Here is a 21633-nt window from a genome sequence, read left to right on the forward strand (position 1 = left end):
CCAAGATCCTTGGGAAAGACAAGGATCAAAAATGCCAAAACTAGTCTAAACATCTGGCTGATGAAGTGACCAACCATAATGATAAAATGTTTATGCTTCCTAACTCATAGCAACTTTGTGCAGTTGTTAGGTTTAAACAGAGAGTGTACTCTGGCTATAATTTCATTCCAGGAATGCTGCAAACAAGTGAAAATAGTTTTTCAAAATCCCTTTGCCACAACAAGGCAATAATCCATGAAGGGGTTTCAAAGTGTCTGTTTTCTGTTATAAATTAGGAATAAGACAGTGGCACAATAAAAGCATTTAGGGCAAAGGCATAGGAAGGACAAAATATGTTTTAAAGTTCTTAAAGACATAATGCCACACAGTGCAAAGATTTAAAAGAGTATTTTTTCATGAGGTTTATCAATCATATGTCTTTTGCAATAATTCCCATTGCATTTACAAAATATAAAAGAAGTTGAGCAAATGTACATATAATACGCTGGCTAACATTTGTACATCTTTTAGCATGTAATGAAAGCTTAAGAAAAGAATAAAATATTTAAACCCACATTATCTCAGTTTTCAATAATTAACTAGAAAGCCCTTTAATGAACTTAGTACCCAAGTGTGGAATTTGGAATCTGACTCTTACTACATCTAGATAAACACCATTGTGGCAGATAGAACTTCTTTGTAGATTTCATTTCAATCAAAGCAGTTACTTCACAATTTCCTTACATTAGTTCCAATATGATAATTTGTATTTTATGTAAGCCAGCCATGGTTCTTCTTACGGTGCTTTTCCCATGCATCATTTCCACATATTCAGCATCAGTCAAAGGTAAGTTGCTTTAATCTTTTGACTTGCATTAATAGATGTGTTTCTGTCTTTTAATGAGAGAAGTGAAGATACATTGTAGATTTTACTTATGTGAATCTCTTCTATCTAGATCATTTTGAATTAATTGGGAGGTGGGGGTTGAGGTGGGGCAGATTATGTTAAATGGATTGGTTTGTGAGACATCAATAGTTTGGAGCAAGTTAGGTCTTTATTCTTTTGGATTTCTGCTTTAACACTGAAACTATTCACAGGAATCTACTTAAAAAGGTTTAAGAATATAGTATTTCTAATCTGGGCCAGATTTTTTTAAACCAATGGGAATTATTTCTGAACAGTTTCCGCTGCCAATTATTAACATTTTATGTAGACATGCCCAATAGTTGACATGTATTTGCTTTTCAGGGCATGGAATATTTGTTGGTTTTGCAAAAATTGGTTGAGGGTGTCATTATCTGAATAAAGAAGAGAACTTTATTCCCACTAATATAGTTTTTGTGTGAATTAACTATATGTACATTTGCACATGCACACATTTAAACAATAATGTAAATATAATATATCTCATCAAAGACTTCACCTGCTATCCAGCCATTTTTTTCAATCTGTCTTTTTATATTTTTTTCATATTGGTCTGAAGTGATTCAGAATTAGAATATAATACCAGTGCAGCTTTTCAACAGAGATCTGTTTGATCTAATGTATGACAACTATTTACAGCAACGTTGTTTAGCACACAGTGCAGTGCATCAACTTCTTTAACTCTCCATGTTCTTAAGTATCTTGGAATGTCCTGTTAAAACAATGACAGATAATCTGCCTGTAAAATGTTAATGGTAAACCATAAACTGTTTAGATACTGGGTCTATCAATGAGAAAGAAAGGTAGCTAGCTATATTTGGAAGGAAGGGGTAGTTAAGCCTATCAGTCTACAGGAGTATAAGATAAACAGCTGCATAATGCAAGAGATCAAGATAGAATTTCTAGGTTTCAAGATGTATGTCTTTATAAACAGAACTATGTTCTTTTGACTTTGGAAGTAGGATATTTAGCAAGCATTAACTACAACTACAACAAGAGATTTAAAAAAATATGCTAGTATGGAGAGCCAATTTATAGGACTGCCTCTGTTCAGTGATCAAATTGAAAATGAGCTTAGTTGATAATTTAAATAGTAGGGTAGAAGAAATGATTCAATGTTTCATTCCAACTACTTTATTACAATCTGTGTGACAAGAGGTGATGGTTATATTCCATTGAGAAGCAAATACAGAAGAAACCACAAGCAAGAATGATAGAATGACAGAATAATAGAGTTGGAAGGGACCTTGGAGGTCTTCTAGTCCAAACCCCTGCTTAGGCAGGAAACCCTACACCACTTCAAACAAATGGTTATCCAACAGCTTCTTAAAAATTTCTAGTGTTGGAGCATTCACAACTTCTGGAGGCAAGTGGTTCCACTGATTAATTATTCTAACTGTCAGGAAATTTCTCCTTAGTTCTAAGTTGCTTCTCTCCTTGATTAGTTTCCACCCATTGCTTCTTGTCCTACCCTCAGGTGCTTTGGAGAATAGCTTGACTCTCTCTTCTTTGTGGCAACCCCTGAGATATTGGAACACTGCTATCATGTCACCCCTAGTCCTTCTTTCTATTAAACTAGACAGACCCAGTTCCTGCAACCATTCTTCATATGTTTTAGCCTCCAGTCCCCTAATCATCTTTGTTGCTCTTCTCTTAACTCTTTCTAGAGTCTCAACATATTATGAAATTATCTAGCTTACTCTGTGCAGAGATTGTAGCAAGGGACTACATACTCACAGTTTCATTTGGCAGAGTTTCTCCATGTTTTTCCCCCCAAAGTTGCTTAACAAAAATATAGTGGAATATCTGGCAGCACACCAGGCTACATTTGCAAGAGGTTTTAAGGACAAGGCTTTTCATAATTACTGGGTATTGCAATGAAAGTAGATTAGTCAATTTTAAAAATCCAGAGCGCTCTATATTTTAAAAAATATTTTATTTAATCACATTGTCATTTAACTGATTAAATTTTAGGTCTAAAGGTGGATGTGAACAAGAGGGTATGTCATTAATCACAATGGCTCCTTTCTTACTACACCCAGCAAGAAATAATAGGTGGAGTCTTGTCCTCATTGACAAAGATTTAGTTCCAGTTCATTAAAAGAGGTGATAAGGAAGGCATATTGAACTCTGTTCTGAGCAAGAATATCAGGTAACTTGGCTGCTAACCAAGTGTGGATACTCTCAGGTGAAATTCATTTTCTAGATCATCTTTGAATGGACTTTGGCACCTGCTTGCAGGGAAACTTGAGAGAGTACCTTGATCGTCATTGTCTTTTAAGCAACTTTTAGGTCCACTTGAAGATGCTGGTATATAGTATGATTTCAGGAGACAAATTGAAACAGTGGGCAATATATTTGGGGAGTTGAGTGCCCCACCTTTAAATTACAACCTGCTTAAGCTTATTTGCTTCAAGATATGATCAGCAAACCCTGCTGTGTGGGGTGTCCATCCTTTTCACACAACTGAGTGACAACTGAGCTTTCTGCTTAAGTCTTAAAGTTCAGTCCTTTCAAAACCTTTCATAGTGTGAGGATTTACTGAAGAATTGCTTCTGGATACATGCTCCTACTCAAATGCTGGCATAATCTTCCATTGACCTTTTCTGAGTGTCCCTGCTGAGTGACAGCAACGTGAGGGGCTCCTCGCTGTGGATGTCCTCTTTAAAAACACCCTAATCATTTTTTTAAAAAAAATCCTAAAGCCAATTTATCTTGGACCTTGCTTCAAAGGTGTGCCTAGTTGTCTCTGTTTTTAAATGTGGCTGCTTCTCTCTTATATGTCTTCTTTAATGTTTATTTTGACATACAGTTAATTTTTTTTGACGTGTTTGCATTTTAATGTCGTTTCATTGAAACATGAGTTGTTTTTTATTCTATCCTACATATTTCTGGGTGAACGCATTTCAGTGGGTACCATAGTTAGAAATCAGCTGAATAATTAAAAAAAATTAGGAGGGAGATGCAATTTATATAATTTCAGTGAGGAATGGATGGTGGCTCTTGGGGGGCAGGGAGGTGTGACAAGTAAAAAAAAAAGTGTCCATGGCTGAAACGCTGAGCCTTTTTTTGCACATTAAAAAGGTTGGGGATTCATTCGTGCCCTCATAACTGCCATATGCCCCTGGAAATGAATTCTGTTCAGCCTGTATTAATATACTAGATTCCTATTGAAGGCAGCTTTGAAAATGTGTCACATTTCATTTATGCTAGTAAAAGAATTATGAATAATACACTGAAAATACTCCCCCATATTTTTTTTGAGTTTCTGTTGGAGCCATTTGTTGCTTACAGAGGGAGGAAAAACATAAGCGATCATATTCTAAGCAATGTGTTCCTTAATTTCCTGCCCCAGATGAGAAGTGTAGGGTGGCCTTTTGCTTTTTTAAGATGTACCTCTATGTCAGTGTTTTTCTTCAGCTGGAGGCAGCCCAATTTAAACTTAAACAAATACAGGATAAGCAGTGATGCTAAAATAGAAGCCAGTGTCTGGAGATCAGATCATCTAGTCACAGAGTACCTCATAGTGATGAAATGCTATTATGGTGCTGTAGATCTAGGATGGACAACTTTGGGAAAAATAATGTGTTCATTGTGTAGAACTAGTTGTGATATGTGGTGTTCAATGCTTCCCTCCCCCCTCTGCTTTTAAGTAAAATAAAGTGCTTTCTGTTCCCTTGAAATAACAGCATAATGGAGTTGTAAGGGACCTTGTAGGTCATCTAGTCCAACCCTCCACCCAAACAAGAGACCCTACACAATTTCTTATTTTTAATATTTTATTACATCTACTTTCTTTAGTTTTTGACCAAAAGTGGACAGAAAAATATGTGAGATATACGCACATATGTATTTTTTTTCAGTTCTTCAAAAGTTTTATTTCTTTTAAAACACAAATATTTCAACATTCCTCAATCAATAAAACATTGAAGTACAATTTTTTTGTATGTCCCTCCCTCCCTCCATACCCCCAACCCCCCTCCTCCTTCCCCCCCCCCCCCCCCGACTTCCCAGAACCCGTACACGGTATGGATTTTTAACAAACACAGTCTAAAATCTATTGAGAAAAAAGAAACAAAGAAATTAATGACATTCTGCATTGACCTTAGCTTCTTCTTGCTGAGCTAACTTTAAACAATTTAAATCATTTCTGATCTTAAGCATAGGTTAACTGGAATTTCTTGGTCCCGTATTTATTTTGTATATAGTCAATCCATTTTTTCCAGTCTCGTTTATATCTCTCATTTGAATGATCTTTAAGATATGCCGATATTTTAGCCATCTCGGCTAAATTTGTGACTTTCAATGTCCATTCTTGAGTTGTAGGCAAGTCTTCCTTCTTCCAGTATTGCGCCACTAACAGTCTTGCTGCCGTTATTAGGTGCACATATGTATTTCTGACATACTTTTCTCTACATGTCTATACTGTCCTGAGTGTGTGCGTGTGTGTCACAGAAATTACTAATATCCTATCCTTGCTATGTAGGGTAATTTGTACATTAGCCAAGGGGAACTGCAGAAAAGCTAAAGGGCAAATAGCAGGTGGGAAAGTGGATTTTGAGTGGCAAACTGATGTGGGCTCTGATCCAAAACTGGATTACAGCAACAGATTGGGGTTCTAAACAGCCGCATTTCTTTTTAAAGAGCAGCGTTAAGCATTTTCAAAAATGTCATGTATAATGTTTAATTCAGCAATATGCAATTATATGGAAGCATGAAGAAGTCTCCATTTTTTTTTCCTATTAATCTGCCTTGAATGGTATTCTCTTAATTATACTTACATTATCTGTGCAATTATAACATCAGTTGTACAATTGTGACCTTTGGACTAGAGCAGGACTTAAAGTATGCCTTCATGGAAGATTTTTTTAAAGACTCTGTGATCTGATAACGATAAATGTAGAACATTAAATTAGCCTGAATATATAGATACCTAATGTTGCCTTCCCTCCATCTTAATAATTTATTATAAAAGAATATGTTTGTGCATTAGAATGATCGGATAATTGGGCAAAAGTGAAACCAAATTTATCATGACCACTTGGAGTTATAAGATGGAGTGCTTTCTATGACAATATTGGAGTTGTGTTAAATTTATTTTGATAGTATTGATATTTTGTTGCAACAGCGTAGAATCATAATTAAAATTACACAGATCCTTTTGTAATAAAATAGACTTTAATTAGGGAACGTGGTGGCTCAGTAGCTAAGGCACTAAGCGTATCGATCAAAAGGTTGGCAGTTCAATGTTTCCAATCCCTAGTGCCACGTAATGGGGTGAGCTCCATTTTTAAATATTTTTAAATTACTACCTGAAATATCTACCCTATTTCTTACGTCTAATATATTTGTTTATTGTCTACTATGTCTATAAGGGACATGGTGGCACAGTGGCTAAGATGCTGAGCTTGTTGATCAGAAAGGTTGGCAGTTCGGCGGTTCGGATCCCTAGAGCCATATAATGGAATGAGCTCCCGTTACTTGTTCCAGTTTCTTCCAACCTAGCAGTTCAAAAGCATGTACAAAATGCAAGTAGAAAAATAGGGACCACTTTGGTGGGAAGGTAACAGCGTTCTATGCGCCTTCAGCATTTAGTTATGCTGGCCACATGACCACGGAGACGTCTTCGCTGGCTCTTCAGCTTTGAAATGGAGATGAGCACCGCCCCCTAGAGTCGGGAACGAGTAGCACATACTGTATGTGTAAGGGGAATCTTTACCTTTAGACTTTAATTATCATTGATTTCTTATGTGTGTAAAATATTTCTATATTAAAAGTATATTTCTACTACTTTTCAGAGGGATTTAGTGAAATTACAGCAGAAAATACATCTGTAATGCTATAGTTTAATATTTTCTCCAAACTGCTTGCTGTTCTTTTAGTATAAATAGTGAACTAATGCTGTAAGACACAGCAAGTGTAAACTTAGAGCCAGCTAATGGTTAAAACCGCATGTGTTGTCTATGCCAAGAGTACTAATAAAAGGTACAGTCCCTGACAGCTGTCTCAGCTCGGGCAGCATAACTTTCTCTATTATACAGCACCATGAGTTAATTATAGAAAGTTGTAATGACAGACACTAAAATAGTTTATTCAAGTTGCATGTACTCATTTCTCTCTGCAACATGTTTAGATAACAGAGGGACTCTCTGCCTTACGTGAGAATCTCAACACACTGCATTAAAATGTATATCTAGTACTATTTAGGGAAATCTACATTTACATGAATAAACTCTGCAAATGTAACAGAAGGAGAATAATATTAATGTAGATTAATGTAAAGTTTTGCAGATGAAAACAGATACATATTAATTAAACCGGCAGGTTTAATTGTGAATTAGCATTAAAATGAATATTTGTCAGAGTTTTATAATCAAGTAAAATATATCAAATTATTGTAAGCTACTCTAAACCAGTAGATCAGATACAGCAAACACAAAATTATAAAAAAAGATAAATCAAATTTAAAAATACATTAACAGGCTAAAGATATTAGAATTTTTCTAACACAATCTGTGTTGTTCCCAAAGATGTATTAAGATCCCCTCCCCCCGCCAGTCTGTGTTTTATTTATTATTTCTGTGATCTTTACAAGGTCTATTTCTATGGTGTATATTTTGGCCTCTGCCAAAATACCCAAGGTAGTTTCAAATTTAGAGTACTATCATATTATTTAATACACGAATAAAAAAATAAAAAGCATGGGAAGTAGAGAGGAAAATAAGCACATTTAGATATATACATACATTTCTAACAAATGAAATACATAGCTGGCAAGCAATTATGAGGAGGCATCTTAATGCAAAGTTTCTAGTAAATGAGTGAAAAGATGAAGGTCAAATTGAATGATACACCTAGTGTGGGAGTGCAGTTCAGCTGCTATACCATTCAACCCAATAGCTACAACTGAGAGACCGCCTGCTGCCAATTACCTCCCACATACCCATTAGATCTCACAGGGTTGGCCTCCTCCGGGTTCCATCTACCAGCCAATGCCATCTGGCTATTACCCGGGGGAGGGCCTTCTCTGTGGCAGCTCCGGCCCTCTGGAATGAACTCCCCGCAGGGATTCGGACCCTCACCTCTCTCCAGGCCTTCCGAAAAGCCGTCAAAACCTGGCTTTGCCGGCAGGCCTGGGGGTGATGAGTTCCCTCCCCTCTCGACATGTATGGCTGTGCGACTGTTGCTTATTTTTATTATTTGTATTTCGTTTTTTATGTTCCCCTTTTTCCCCTTTTGAATTGTTCGCCGCCCTGAGTCCTCCCGGAGAAGGGCGGCATATAAATAATAAAATTCAATTCCATTCCAACCTCAGCCAACAGCCTTGCTACGTCTAATAGTAGAGATGGCCTTGAAATGGATGGATGTGATACAGGGGCATATTATTTCCTTTATAAACCCTGCCGCTGCAAAGTCATCTGTTGAAAGTTTTGTTGAAAGAATAGTATTGAAATGTTATTTACAGTGCAGCAGGTTATTTTAGAATGCTACCAGTAGGAAAGATTCTTTTAGCAATGGATAAAACTAGGCTCAGCCCAAAGATGCTGGACAATCCATGACCCATGGGTCATTATTGCAAAGATATTTCCTTTCCTAAACAGACAAAGAGAATGACCACAACCAATGGGAGCAGGAGCCACTTCTCAGCTTCCCCATTGAGTTTCCTTGTAGGAAGGTGAAGTGGTTGTCAGAAACCTTCCTTCCTTCCTTCCTTCCTTCCTTCCTTCCTTCCTTCCTTCCTTCTTCCCCCATCTCTCCCTCCCTCCCTCCTTTATATATGTGTGTGTGTGTATGTATATGTATATGCATATATAATATTTATTTTTATTTATATATTTTTTTCTATATTTGCGTAGGGCTTTCCTATATAAGACTGTTCCCATTTTTAATCCTGGAATGATGGTTTGGGTATGCTACTCCGTTACTCTTTCAATAAAAGTGACTAGTTTTAAGTAGAGTTTTAGTGCAAATATGATTCACAAAAGTTTGTTAAAAAGCATCTAGAAAGACTCTTAAGATTCAATATGAGGAACCTTGATGGTGAATTTGATCAGAGGTAAGTTTAAGAGTTGACTTAAATCTCTCATATTTAAGCCATGCTTTGGAGATAGGAATATAATATGGAGGCCTCTTTGTACTTTAGCTTATCACTGATGCAACACTTTCCACATTTTCTTTTCTTCATATATAGGCCACAATACTGGTCCTCGAATAAACAATGACAAATTATACAAATTTGCCTATTCCACCCAAGTTCTTTTCGACAGGGTGAGAGGTTTACCCCATGAGAGTGTGGGCTATCGAATTTCCTCTGGAGTGGATGTCAACTTAGTTTGGAGAAATCCCAATAATGACGATGACCAGTTGATCAAAATTGCGGTAGGCAATTATTGCAACATGATGTTATAAAAGCACTTTCTTATAATTTGGATAATGCAAGTTTAGTTAATGTAAGTCAGGATGTAAAATGTGATTAAATTCTACTTATAGAAAATATAGGACGCGTTTTGAAATGGAAGGCATTTAATATTGCACTGTTTACTTAGAAAGTATAGTTCGCGATGTTCCATGGTACATGCTGGGATACAGGTTTCAACATAAGGAGCTATCAGGCTCTAAGTTAGCAACTTAGTGAATTGAAGCCAAATGAGAAATATAGAGATTCTACTTAGAATTTTCCAATGTTTAAGGCTCATTGGGGAAGACCTGTCAATTATACTGTGTAGGGTTTAATCATTTCAGGTGCTTATGTAAACTCTCATTTAACAGAACAAAGGCCAGATTTGTAAAATCACATTATAGTAAATCAAAAACAAATAAATCACATTATGACTTAGTGTGCTGTGTGAATTCATTAATGTCTTTGGCCAATCTGTATAAGACTGATTGGTTTGCAATAATTACAATAGAAATCGCAGGTTACACATTGGTTTTGAAAAGCCACTTTGAAGTATACAATCAGTATACAGATAAAATACAAAATACATTTTGAAGAAAAGGGAAAGTAAGTCTGAGGAAATAAACTCCCACTGCAAATTAGTTGATTTTGTCCTATTTTATTTTATTGGGTTTTTTGCCTTTCCAGATTACAGATGTATCACTTGAAAATGTGAATGAGCGTCCTGTAGGAAAAGGCATTTTTCAGCAGAAAGACACCAATAAACTATATGAAAAAGAGCATCTTGCTGCTTTAAAAAGGCCTGTATTTCTGCATTGGATTCGTGGAAAGGTAAGAGAATAAGTAGAAAGGTTCGTTTTAAAGATTTTATATTCTCTGTCTCTCTCTTTCTCTCTTTCTCTCTCTCCCTCCCTCCCCCCTCTCTCTCTGCTGATTTGGCCTGGTTCAGATGAACCGGCAGTGGCAGGAGGCTTTTACCACCCGCCTGGATGCTTCTGTGCATGCGCAAAAGCATTGCGCAAGTGCATGCGTGCACTTGAGCATAAGCAAATCGGTAGTAAACTGGTTAGCAACCACTGGTGTGTATATGCCTTGAATTAGGGTCATGATATTTGTAAAAGGCTAAATGAGATGTACCCCAGTCATCATGTATTATATGGCCAGCACATGCTCAGAAGCTGTCTTGTCAGTTCCATGCAAACGATAGCAGGAGACGATTTAGTAAATCTCTGATAGCTAATATCGCTGGGCAAAGATCCACATTCAAAGCATACACCGCGATTAAGAACTTTCAATGGCATTGAGTGTCAGGGGGAGGGCAAAGAGCACAACAGTTTGCACAATCAAAAGTTCAGGTCTTTCTTTCTGCCTGCCACGACACATGTAGAAAGGGGTGGGGCATTAATGGCTGCCATCCTCATTTTAGAGCTCCTCTCCCACCAGTGGTTGCCCTTGAAGGTACACATGTAGCAACTGTGGGGAACTCTATACAACCAACGTGTCTTTTCCAGGATTGTGTGTCAGCTGCAGCTGCTTTAAGGTGAGCCCAACAAGCGTTACATGCACACCCACATGTTCATTGAATCACTTGAAATCCAGATCTCGGCCCAGCTCTGATAGAATCTACCTGGTCAATGTACTAAATCCCAGCATTTAAAATAAAAAAAACTACATCATCATGACTGCTTTGAGCATATTCTGTTAGCTGTGGAGTGGACAGATTGGCTTTTTACCTTCACTCTCTGCTAGAGCGAAGAAAATAAAATGTCAGGGTGGACAGTGTTTTTGGATGGAGAAGCTGCATTAGATCACATGAAAGGGGTTTCATGAGTGGAACTAGCTTGTGGGTAATCCATCCCCACATATCCACTCATGTCTTGGATTCTCCTTTCCAGTCTAATGCCACGGAGAGTCAGAATGCATCATAGAAAAGCAATTTGAATTGTGTGGGCTACACTAAACCTCCTGGGCCTTTTTTCATATTTAACAAAGAGCACAGGATCAAAGGCTGGTGAGCCCACTCTATATCAGATCCCGTGCTATGATCCCACTGATGAAAGCTTTATGATCTGAAGATGGAAAAATGGCATTTCGAGGGTGAATGAGAAGGACTTCAAATAAGGTTCACCTACGCGGCTTGAAAACACGTGTCCCCTCCTGGAAATAGAATACTGCTCTCAAAGGGATGCCAAAATGTATCAATGGAGTGCCATTAAGAGACAATGTATTTATTGTAGCCCTTATAAAGTACAGAATGGGTGGGAGCTCAGCAAGTTATAACTGCTCGAGTGCTAGCTGAAAGGACAAAGTCTTGTGGTTTAAATTCAGATGCAGCAGCCAGTGCAAAGATCACTCTGCATCGGACACGTCCCTGTGTTATTAATTTCGCTATAGTTCGTTTTTGACTGATTGCATAGCTTAGATTAAGGGCCAAGATATATGTTATCTCAAAATTTCTGCTGGGGTAGCAAAAAGGGGGTTACTATGAAATGTGAGCATATTAAGTAAATTTCATGCCATATCTTGATGACTAATCCGTGTACATGACTATTTTGAAATAGAACTAACATTAGTAGTGTCAGCCTGCCATCCTGTAGGGATATGGTGGCTCAGTGGTTAAGACGCTGAGCTTGTTGATCAGAAAGTTCAGCAGTTTGGTGGTTTGAATCGCTAGCACTGCATAATGGCGTGAGCTCCCGTTACTTGTCACAACTTCTGCCAACCTAGCAGTTCAAAAGCATGTAAAAATGCAAGTAGAAAAATAGGGATCACCTTTGGTGAGAAGGTAACGGCATTCTGTGTGCCTTTGGCATGTAGTCATGCCCGCCACATGACCACGGAGATGTCTTTGGACAACGTTGGCTCTTTGGCTTTGAAACAGAGATGAGCACCGCCCCCTGGAGTTGGAAACGACTAGCACATATGTGCAAGGGAAACCTTTACCTTTACCTGCCATCCCAGAGAGAGAGAGAGAGACTCATTTATTTTCACTTAATTAGGGGAGGCCATCATTTTGGGACACTTTTTCTTGGTTTCTGAGAATAGATGGTGGTATTAGGATTGGTCCCAGTCCACGACACCAACATCACCAGCATTATTGAGGAAGCATCTTGTGCAATCTCTATGGCAAAAATTGTATTAAGAGAAATTGTGTTAAGAGCTGAAGAAGCTTCTTGGATGAGAAGTGAAATGTCTTCAAAGACAAACCAGAAAGTCCAGGTGACTCTTGAAAAAGCACCTTTGGGACAACCATGAGCTGGATAACTGAGAATCTCCATAGAGTAAACGTTAAGAGAAACAGTAAATATTATTTTAAAACGGTTATGGGCTGAGGATGATAAAGAAATCATCATGAGAACATCATTGTCATCATCATCTTCATCATTTTAGCCATTGTCTATGCACTGCAGAATGAAGGCTTAAAAATATTTATTCTATTCTTTGAGGAATATGAAAGAAATCTATAGATTGTTTAGATTATGAGTTCTCAGAAAAACACACCATGCACCCCCTGAAGGCATTCACATCATCTAGAAGATTTCTGATGTGGCTCAAAATTCAATATCTTCTCCGTCTCTTCCAAAGATGCTTTTCCAAAGAGCTTCTTCAGTTCTTGGGTGAGAAGCAAAATGTTTTCAAGGAAAAAAGCATGAAAGTGTCAGTTGCCTTTTGGAAAAAATACTTTTGGAATAACCATGATCTAGATGATTGAGAATCTCCATAGACATCTCTCCCAATATTTTAGTGTGCTGTTGTCCAATTTCAACAAAGGATCTTGTATTTAAAAGAAATAGGATATATAATGTAACTTTTAACCATCAGTGATCTAGTCTGGTAGTGATTCTCCAGAACTTTGAGTAGCTAGGGTTTTGCCTTCTGATCTTTTTTAAAATTGAAAAAGTCCAGAACTCACTTTAGGGTGTGAAGATATGAGGAATTCTGAAAATTAATTTACAATAATCTGGAGGTTGCCAGATTGTGAAAATCTGGATAAAACCTTCTGCATTTAGTTAGTGTTAGTGTTCTATATCAGAGCTGGAAAGGGGTGCAATAGCTCAGTGATTAAAGACGTTGAGCTGACACCCAAATGCCGCATGATGGGGTGAGCTCCTATTGCTTGTCCAAGCTCCTGCCAACCTAGCAGTTTGAAAGCATGCAAATGCAAGTAGATAAATAAGTACCCTTTTGGTGGGAAGATAACGATGTTCTGTTTGCATCAGTATACAGTCTTGTTGGCCACATGGCCATGGAAGAAGCATCTTCGGATAAGAGTTGGATACCACTGGAAAGGGGAAATCTTTACCAAAGTTGGATACTCACCCCAAGAAAATAAAATCCATCCATCACTTTTTGTACTAAGGATTCTAAATCATTTGGTTGTTGTTGATAAATAATGACTGGAATTTTGGAGGACAGTTTTAAAATTAATTTTTTTCTTATTACAAATTCTCTCTCTCTCCCTTCACCACACTTTCTAGGTTAAAAATTTCTACTGTTATGAAGATGAACCTTCTATTATCAAGAACGTTAAGAGAGGCCTGGTTAGCTTATTTCAAATACAGCTAAATTCTGGATCTACAAGCGAGGTACTCTATTCTGTCATGCCTGCTAAATGTATTTATTTGTCTTGATTTTTAATAGGAGAATACTTAACATATTACATTTATTTAATTGAGGCACCATGCAATTCTAAATTGACTCTGGGTTGTGTACATCGTAATCAAACAGCATAGAAAAATGCAATAAAATTATAAAAACAAAGGAGTAAAGAGAATAAAGAACATGAACAGATAGGATATTACTCTGGGAAACAAGATAGATTTTTGTAAAAATTATAGAAGCCCTTTCTAGGTATATGTTTACATTTGGGCAGAAATTAATGCAGTGAATGCCACCTTCTCAAGGTTGACTCAGCCTTCCATCCTTCCGAGGTGGGTAAAATGAGGACCCGGATTGTTGTTGGGGGCGATATGCTGACTCTGTAAACTGCTTAGAGAGGGCTGAAAGCCCTATGAAGCGGTATATAAGTCAAACTATTGCTATTGCTGCTAAGATAGGAATATAATTTTGTTTGGTTCTACTCAACTATAATTTATTTGTTGAAATCATAGTTGACAAACCATGACTCATTGGGATACAAATACAGCTAATATTAGGTGCTTGGTTTGTAGAGTTTCTACACAAATGTCAGTTCTAAATTAAACAGAACTATCTGATTTACTTTAGTGTTTAAATAAGGCCTCTTGATGGCCAAGTACCTCTAAGATCCCAATGTCAACACATATGTCCTGATGTCATTGTGTCCAATGCCATTATAGTACATGTGACATCATTTGCCCTGCCTCTCCTCCTTGTGCAGACATCCTTGCTACAATTTATTTGGAAATCCAGAGTAAAGGTTAGATTAAGACAGTATAACAATAAAGGCTTATAGAGAAAATTTGGACCTCTTCCTGTCTCCTCTTTGATGTCAGAAAGAAACATGAATAGTCAAATCCTTAGCAAATATTTACAGTTGTAATGTTAGCATTGAAGAACGTTGACACAAATTAGTCAGTTTTGTTTCTTGTGAACAAATTCATGGCATCGTGTACTTTATGAACACATGTCCAATTGTAGCTTAATGAACAGAACGTAGTTAAGCAAACAATGCCTTAATATTATACATTAACTAGGGTTTAATTAATATTAAGCACTTCTTTGAAATTATCCTACAGGTTTTAAAAATGCAAACAGTATCACTCTAGTGGGAGCTAGAACTATTGGGGTTGCAGATCTTTCCTTCACCAGTTATAGTCTTAAATAAAATTCCTTATCTGAGGTGAAATTTGCCTTAGGTAGAAACCGAGTTGCTTTATTGCTAAAGTTGCATGATTATATTAGCTTGCTATTACTTTGGGGATATTTATAATGAAAAAAAGAGACTGTTTTGTATATATAAAAAAGTTGGTCAGCAAGTCTTTGATACACCAACATGTTTATTTCATCTGTTCTCTAGATTGATATCTGTGGAAAATGCAATGTGACTTATCAAACTCGACAGAATCAGATCACTAAAGTGAAAGCCCTGAACTCTTGCCAATTAAAACAGCCAAGTGTAACTAACCACAATCAGGTACAGTAGGGTACACAACTTTTCTACAATGTGGTTAATTCTTGGGTTTTAATTTTGTGGTCCCAATCCTGCAGAAAAACGCAAGTCAGTTTAGAACCTTTAGAACTATGACAATTAAAATTACATTTTTTGTCTGTTAGGCAAAAAATCCCCAAAGGTTCGAATAATACTGAATAAAGAAAACATGGGTTTAGGGACAATGAAAGCTAGTATGGTTCAATAAATACTTTTTCAAATTTCTTAATCATTTATTGATTTTAAAAAAAATCATATACACCAGAGGTTATCCTAAATTTTGGCCACTGATTCTACTTGATTTGTGTTCTTTTGTTTACCGTAAAACTATGTTAATTGATTTGATTCCATGTTATAATTTAGAACAAGATACATTCAAATAATTTTATATCCGTCAAATAGCATTAGAAAAAGAGATTGATGTAATTTGGAAAATTAGCTTCTAATTTTATTTATTTATGTATTTGTATTTATATAAAATCATTTTTCAGCTCTTCGACGTAAAGAAAAAATCCACTTCCGCTGTAATTTATATACTGGAGGACACCTTCATTAAATCTGTGCGGGCTGAAGAAAACCATATTTTTAATTTGAAATCTCTGCAACTTATTGATGCCAAAGTTATTTCAAAGTAAGGTGATTTCTTTGTCTATTTTTCAGAAAATTTCCAATGGTCAACTCCAATTATGAATGCTTTTAACTTTTACCTTTATTGATATTCCAAGTACTATAATTTAAAAGCAATGGGAAAACATTTTGAAACCAATATTTTTGTATATAATTCAAGAAGCTTAACGTGTTTATTATTGCAACCATTGTTTTTGTATTAATTGGGCTTGGAAGAAGCGCTTTGCAAACATATAAGCAAAGCATATATCCTCAACACATTAAAACAGATGATCATTAAAATACTTGAGTGGCTACCTAGAAATTTCTCCCTAATCGGGGTGAATGCATATAGAGATATACTTTAGCCCCAGCCACTCATGTAGACAGCCAAGGATGGCTTTCAAAACAGCCAAACAAATTCTGCAAATGATACAGCTGCTTTAATAATCCAAAGAGAGGTACTTTGTCATTCTCAATTGCAAGACTCTTCATCTGAATGCTTGATAGAGCCTGACTTTCTCCTGTTGTTCTCAGGAATATCAAAATCCACGGATAATCTGTCAAATCTAAACAAATATTTTTTTCTGTTCTGTTTTTTTAAAAATGCTGCAGCTCTACATAATATCTGATTCCTCATTTGCATGAATTTTGCCACAAATAAATATACCCTTGCTGATAACCATTACTCAACTTTATATCTCTTGTGGCCCTTGCCCACACATTTTAAGCTGTTTGTGTTAAAGGAGGCATACTTGTTGAACTGCTTGCTTATATGTATATATACAGGCAGAAACTGGAACTGAAGTCAACTGAAGCTGGTCCAAGAATGAAGGTTGGGAAGCAAGTTGCCAGCATTATAAAGGCTCTGGATTCAAATTATGTGGCAATTTCTTTGATGGCAGACCCTGTCTCTTATGAATGCAAACATTGTCCATCAGTAAGTCATAAAGAAATACATGAAAAAATATAACAGTTATGTGCTATTGAAATGGTCATAGCTGGAAAAAGGTACCTGAAGAAATTAGAGAATTTGTGATTACTTTATTTGGGAAATACATTCACTGCTACTGTAGTTATGCTTCTGAGCCTAATTCCAAGATTTTGAACTATATGTGAATAGTTTTGAAGGCCTTGCCCCATGGTGCCCTATTCTTCTCCAGCAATCGAACAACTGACAATTCTATCATGCAACATTGCTTGACCCATCTCAGGGAAACCTCACAAAGAATGTTCATTTATAATTCATCTATCCTTCCTCAGTATAATTGTAGAGACTAAATTTCCAATAATTCAGGAGGAGGAAACTTCTGGGGTTAAGGTCACACTTGGCTTTTAAATGGCACATTGGGGACAGACTCCCAAAATTGGAGGTTTAACACAAACATTTTAACTTTACTTTTAAATTTTAAAATGAAAATATATTTAATAATTAACATAATCATACCTCATATATTTACAATATTTTTCCTTGCTAAGTATTTCATTCAACACAACTTTCAGAGGAGCTATAAGCGTCACATACAAGATTTTGAAAATGTGGGTCACATGCAATCCCAAGGCCTTGGGTCATACATTCTTGGCTATAAAGCAATATTTAGCATAGGATATATAGGGATGCTCAGCTAAAGTTTATAATCTCCAGCTGTGTCCTGAGCTATTAGTACTCCCTTGCCATTCATTAAGGCTCCAGAAATAGCTTCTATCTCAGTCATCATCATTGCTTCTGTATGTTTAATTACAATTCAGGTAAGGTGAACTTGTACTGCTGAAATTATACTAGCGCTATTTGGAATTAGCATCTGCTACTATTGCTTAATAACCCTGGCCCAATAAGAGAGAGGGTATTTCAGCAAAGGCTGAGCTGAGCTCCTAATTTCCTAGTTAGGAGAGCTGCAATAAACATTGCTGGAAGGAACAGCTGAGCTTTCTCTAAAGAATGCTGGAGATAATACTGGATAACAGAAATGGCTGTATATGGTAGCACTGGTCAAAATATTCACTCAGTTCTATACTGGAAGTTGTTTGAACATTCAAACTTTTTTTTCACTTGGCAGACGAAACTTCACAAGATGTTTCAAAGATAAAAAACAGATTTTTGAAATTAGACATCTGAAGATTTAAAATAATACCAGCACCAATATTGTGGGTTTATTTAATAGAAGATTTTATGGAATGTTACGGGATTAATTCTTAGTGAAGTGTGTAGCATTTATTTATTTTTATCCAGAAGAGTGTGAATATGTAATATGCTTGATAATCAAATGGTGTCAAGTGGAAAGATAGTTCCTCAAATCAAGAGTTATTTTACAGTTCCATTCTCTCTCCAATGTGGATATATGAATTCAGTACACATATGAAATAGATGGAGCATTTCATCACAGGGTTTTGAGCAGGATGCTATCAGAATACTTATATGTGAAGGTCTTGCTCTCCTTCAGTCAATATTGGGTTGAATGAGCTACAGTAAATTAAAGCTGAATCCAAATGAAGCAGGTGTGCTTGTGGAATGGGGAGAAGAGTGCCATTCTTGAAAGTTTGGGAATGATTCTGGATCTTCCGTGATTGATTACTCTAAGGCAGTAATGGCTAACTTTTTTGTCCTCACATGTCGAAATTGTGTGCATACGGATGACAGCGCATCCGTGGTCACACCCACAATGCAATGCGCCGTGTTCTCCTGCTCATGCGTGCATGGCCCCCTGTGCTCCCCCCTCCCCTGTGCATATGCATGACCTCGCCATGTGCATGCGCACGACACCCCCCCCATGCCTTGTTTTGGGCCTCCCTGAAGCCTCCTGGGACCAGAAACGGGCCGCAGGGAGGTGCCACTCCCTCCGTGCTCCCCCCATGCATGCACGGGCAACCCCACACACCTCCCACATGCACACAGAGACTTGAAAATCAGCTGGCCAGCGGGAGACATGCACACATTTGTGGTGGACCTGAGCTTGGCAACAGCTCGCATGCTCACAGAGAGGGCTCCGCATGCCACCTGTGGCATGCATACCATAGGTTTGCCATCACGGCCCTAAGGTAACAGCCAGGTCTGTTATAAGCTTTAGCTAGTATGCTAAACCTAGAACTCACAATCCACAAAACCCCCTAGAAGATCAATGACGCCTCTGCTACTAACATTATTGTCAGCCCTTGAGGAAAACCAACTCAGATTTCTTATGAAATATTGAAACTCTGCTTTGTTAATAACTCAGTCTTCGAAGACTGACAGTATTTCCCTTTCATTTGCTCCTATACCAAAGAAAGTCAAGGCAAGTCAACGTTAAGCTTCTTTCTCATACTACCTGGTCTTCCTGAGCTTAATTGGCTGTTAATTTGGTTAACAACCTTGGCATTTGCAGAGCCAACTTTGTGGTTTGGCATGGGGTCTCAGTTTCTTTTTGCATGACATATCAAGTATTACTTATTACCTTTAAAATTTTGTAAAGGTTTGAACCAGGTTAGCTATTTTATAAAATCCGTTGGTCAACATATTTCATTTCTCTCACAAATGTTTTTTCTGATCACCTCAGGTTTACTTTCTCATTCCCTCCTTCTGATTTCTCGGGGGGGGGGGGGAATGAAAAAGCCTGATTGCATCAAAAGGTCAGGCCCTCTTTAGAAAACCAGGCTAAAGCTGGAGAAGCTTTGGCCTTTCAGCATTTATCAGAAGAGAGTAGGTAATTTACCAGGCCAGTTTCAAGCAACACACAGAGGACAAACTTTTTAAGGGGCAAAGGTTCAAATTGTGTTTCTTTCTGGCAGCTGTTTCAGCAGTGGATGGTCATTCGAAAACAGCTTGAACCAGATAATCTTTCAAAAGCCGATGCCGCAAAAGGATTTTTGGCATTTATCGAGAGCCTGAAGAAAGCAACAAAAGAAGAAATCTTACAGCTACTGAGAAATGAAAATAATACAGAAATACTGTGAGTTACTGGCAATGGGTTTCACGTTTTCTGCAGTAACATCTCCATTCTAAGTTTCAGTAAGCTTTGGAAAAAGATTTATTCTATTTTGTAAAGTTATATAAGATTAGACTTATAAGTCTTATATAAGATTATTATGGTCAACATGAATAAAATACCAAAGCACTGTTGTGGTTCTTGCTTGTTAGCACAATGTGCACTGTTTTCAAGCCTCTATGAACTAGATCAGAGGTTCCTGTGTCTTTTTCTGGCTAAGCCATAAACAAATCACTAACAAGCCAGCTAATATTATTATCATTATCACCAAATAATTTCCTTGTTACTCAGGCCTTATTATCCTGGTTTCAGATCTAACTTTGAATTGCAAAAAATATGCAAAATCAATAGATGGCAGAAAAGAGATATAGAACAATGCTAACATTTTGCTGGCAGCTAACGTCTGGAATTTTTTTTAATGCACAAACCTGTTGTGTAGCTGCTCAAACTGAACAGTTAGTAACATGAAACATTCTCCAGGTAGTCCTGGCATAAAAATAGCAATTGGGACTGACAACTCTATCAGTCAGCCATGTGGATTTCACATAATCACTATTTGCAACTCCTGCCAGCTTTGCTTGACCGAAGCCGGCGGGAAGGTTAGAAATGACAATTGTGACAGTGGTGCACAGCAACCATTGTAATTACCAGATAGTTGCCAAGCATCTGAATTGGGATCCCATAATGGTGGGTGGGGGGAGTGGGGACGAAAGCTATGACAAGCACAACCACAAGGACCAATTTCCTTATTTAATGCTATTGTCAGTAAGAAAGGACTACCTGTAATCCAATACATGTATTAAAAGGAAGACACAGCAACAGCAATGTGTTTTAAAATAAATAATTATCGACTTTTTATTTCTCTGCTTGGCCTCCATACAGACCCCAACTAGTTGATGCAGTGGCCTCCACACATACTTCATCCTCTCTGGAAGCAATGTTGGATTTTCTGGATTTCAAGAACAAGAGTGAATCTCTCCTTCAGGAACGATTCCTCTATGCTTCTGGTTTCACTTCTCATCCCAATGAGTTATTACTCAGATCTTTAATTGTAAGTTACCTATGACAGTCAAGGAAATATGACTATAGCATGTTTTTAAGACCATGGTTGCCCCCCCCCCCCGAAACACCCTTTTTTGGAGAACTGAACATGAGCTTTTGAAAGTCACCTGGAAGTGAGGTTCTTTGAATCAAATGAGACTAGCTTTTGACACAGCCTTTGGTTTCAGTTGCAACATGGTAAAAATAATAAAGTAAAAATAAAGGCCTTATGAATAAAGCTAAATACCAGTAAGTGCATTTGAATTTTTTTAAAAAATCGGTACTATTAGGAAAAATGCACATAAAAAAGTAGCTAAAATTCCTCTTCTTCCTGGCATGCAATTATCACTAAGAAAAATACTTCAGGGATGCTACTTAATGGGATTTTTCTCCCCTCTAATGCTAATATTAATGTGGAAAGAAAGAGATGCTTATCCGAAGTTATGAGTGGAAAGGGTGTTTAAATTTCCCCACCTTTCATACATCAGCATACATCTCTCCTGATTTTTAATTAAAAACCTCATTTTAAATGATAGCCAAAAGCTGCTCTATGGAATAGCAGATCTGGTGGTTTCCTCGGGATGAGATGGATATC

At 37.3% G+C, this 21633-nt stretch overlaps 1 protein-coding gene across 1 annotated transcript in view; it reads left to right on the top strand.

The window, feature by feature from the left end:
* Nucleotides 1-662: 662 nt before the first annotated feature.
* The window catches only part of MTTP (microsomal triglyceride transfer protein), a 36556-nt gene continuing 15585 nt past the window's right edge, over nt 663-21633 (top strand). Inside the window, exons 1-9 of the mRNA XM_087724138.1 lie at nt 663-826; nt 9096-9283; nt 9990-10133; nt 13781-13888; nt 15301-15417; nt 15924-16063; nt 16828-16978; nt 19801-19961; nt 20880-21048. Coding sequence (XP_087580264.1) covers nt 736-826; nt 9096-9283; nt 9990-10133; nt 13781-13888; nt 15301-15417; nt 15924-16063; nt 16828-16978; nt 19801-19961; nt 20880-21048 — 1269 coding nt within the window. The 5' untranslated portion in view covers nt 663-735. The remainder of the gene's footprint in view (nt 827-9095; nt 9284-9989; nt 10134-13780; nt 13889-15300; nt 15418-15923; nt 16064-16827; nt 16979-19800; nt 19962-20879; nt 21049-21633) is intronic.

The sequence above is a fragment of the Thamnophis sirtalis genome, unplaced genomic scaffold, assembly GCF_051295495.1.
Source record: "Thamnophis sirtalis isolate CommonGarterSnake01/CBP01778 unplaced genomic scaffold, rThaSir2_p1.2 scaffold_10, whole genome shotgun sequence".
NCBI classification, from domain to species: Eukaryota; Metazoa; Chordata; class Lepidosauria; order Squamata; family Natricidae; genus Thamnophis; species Thamnophis sirtalis.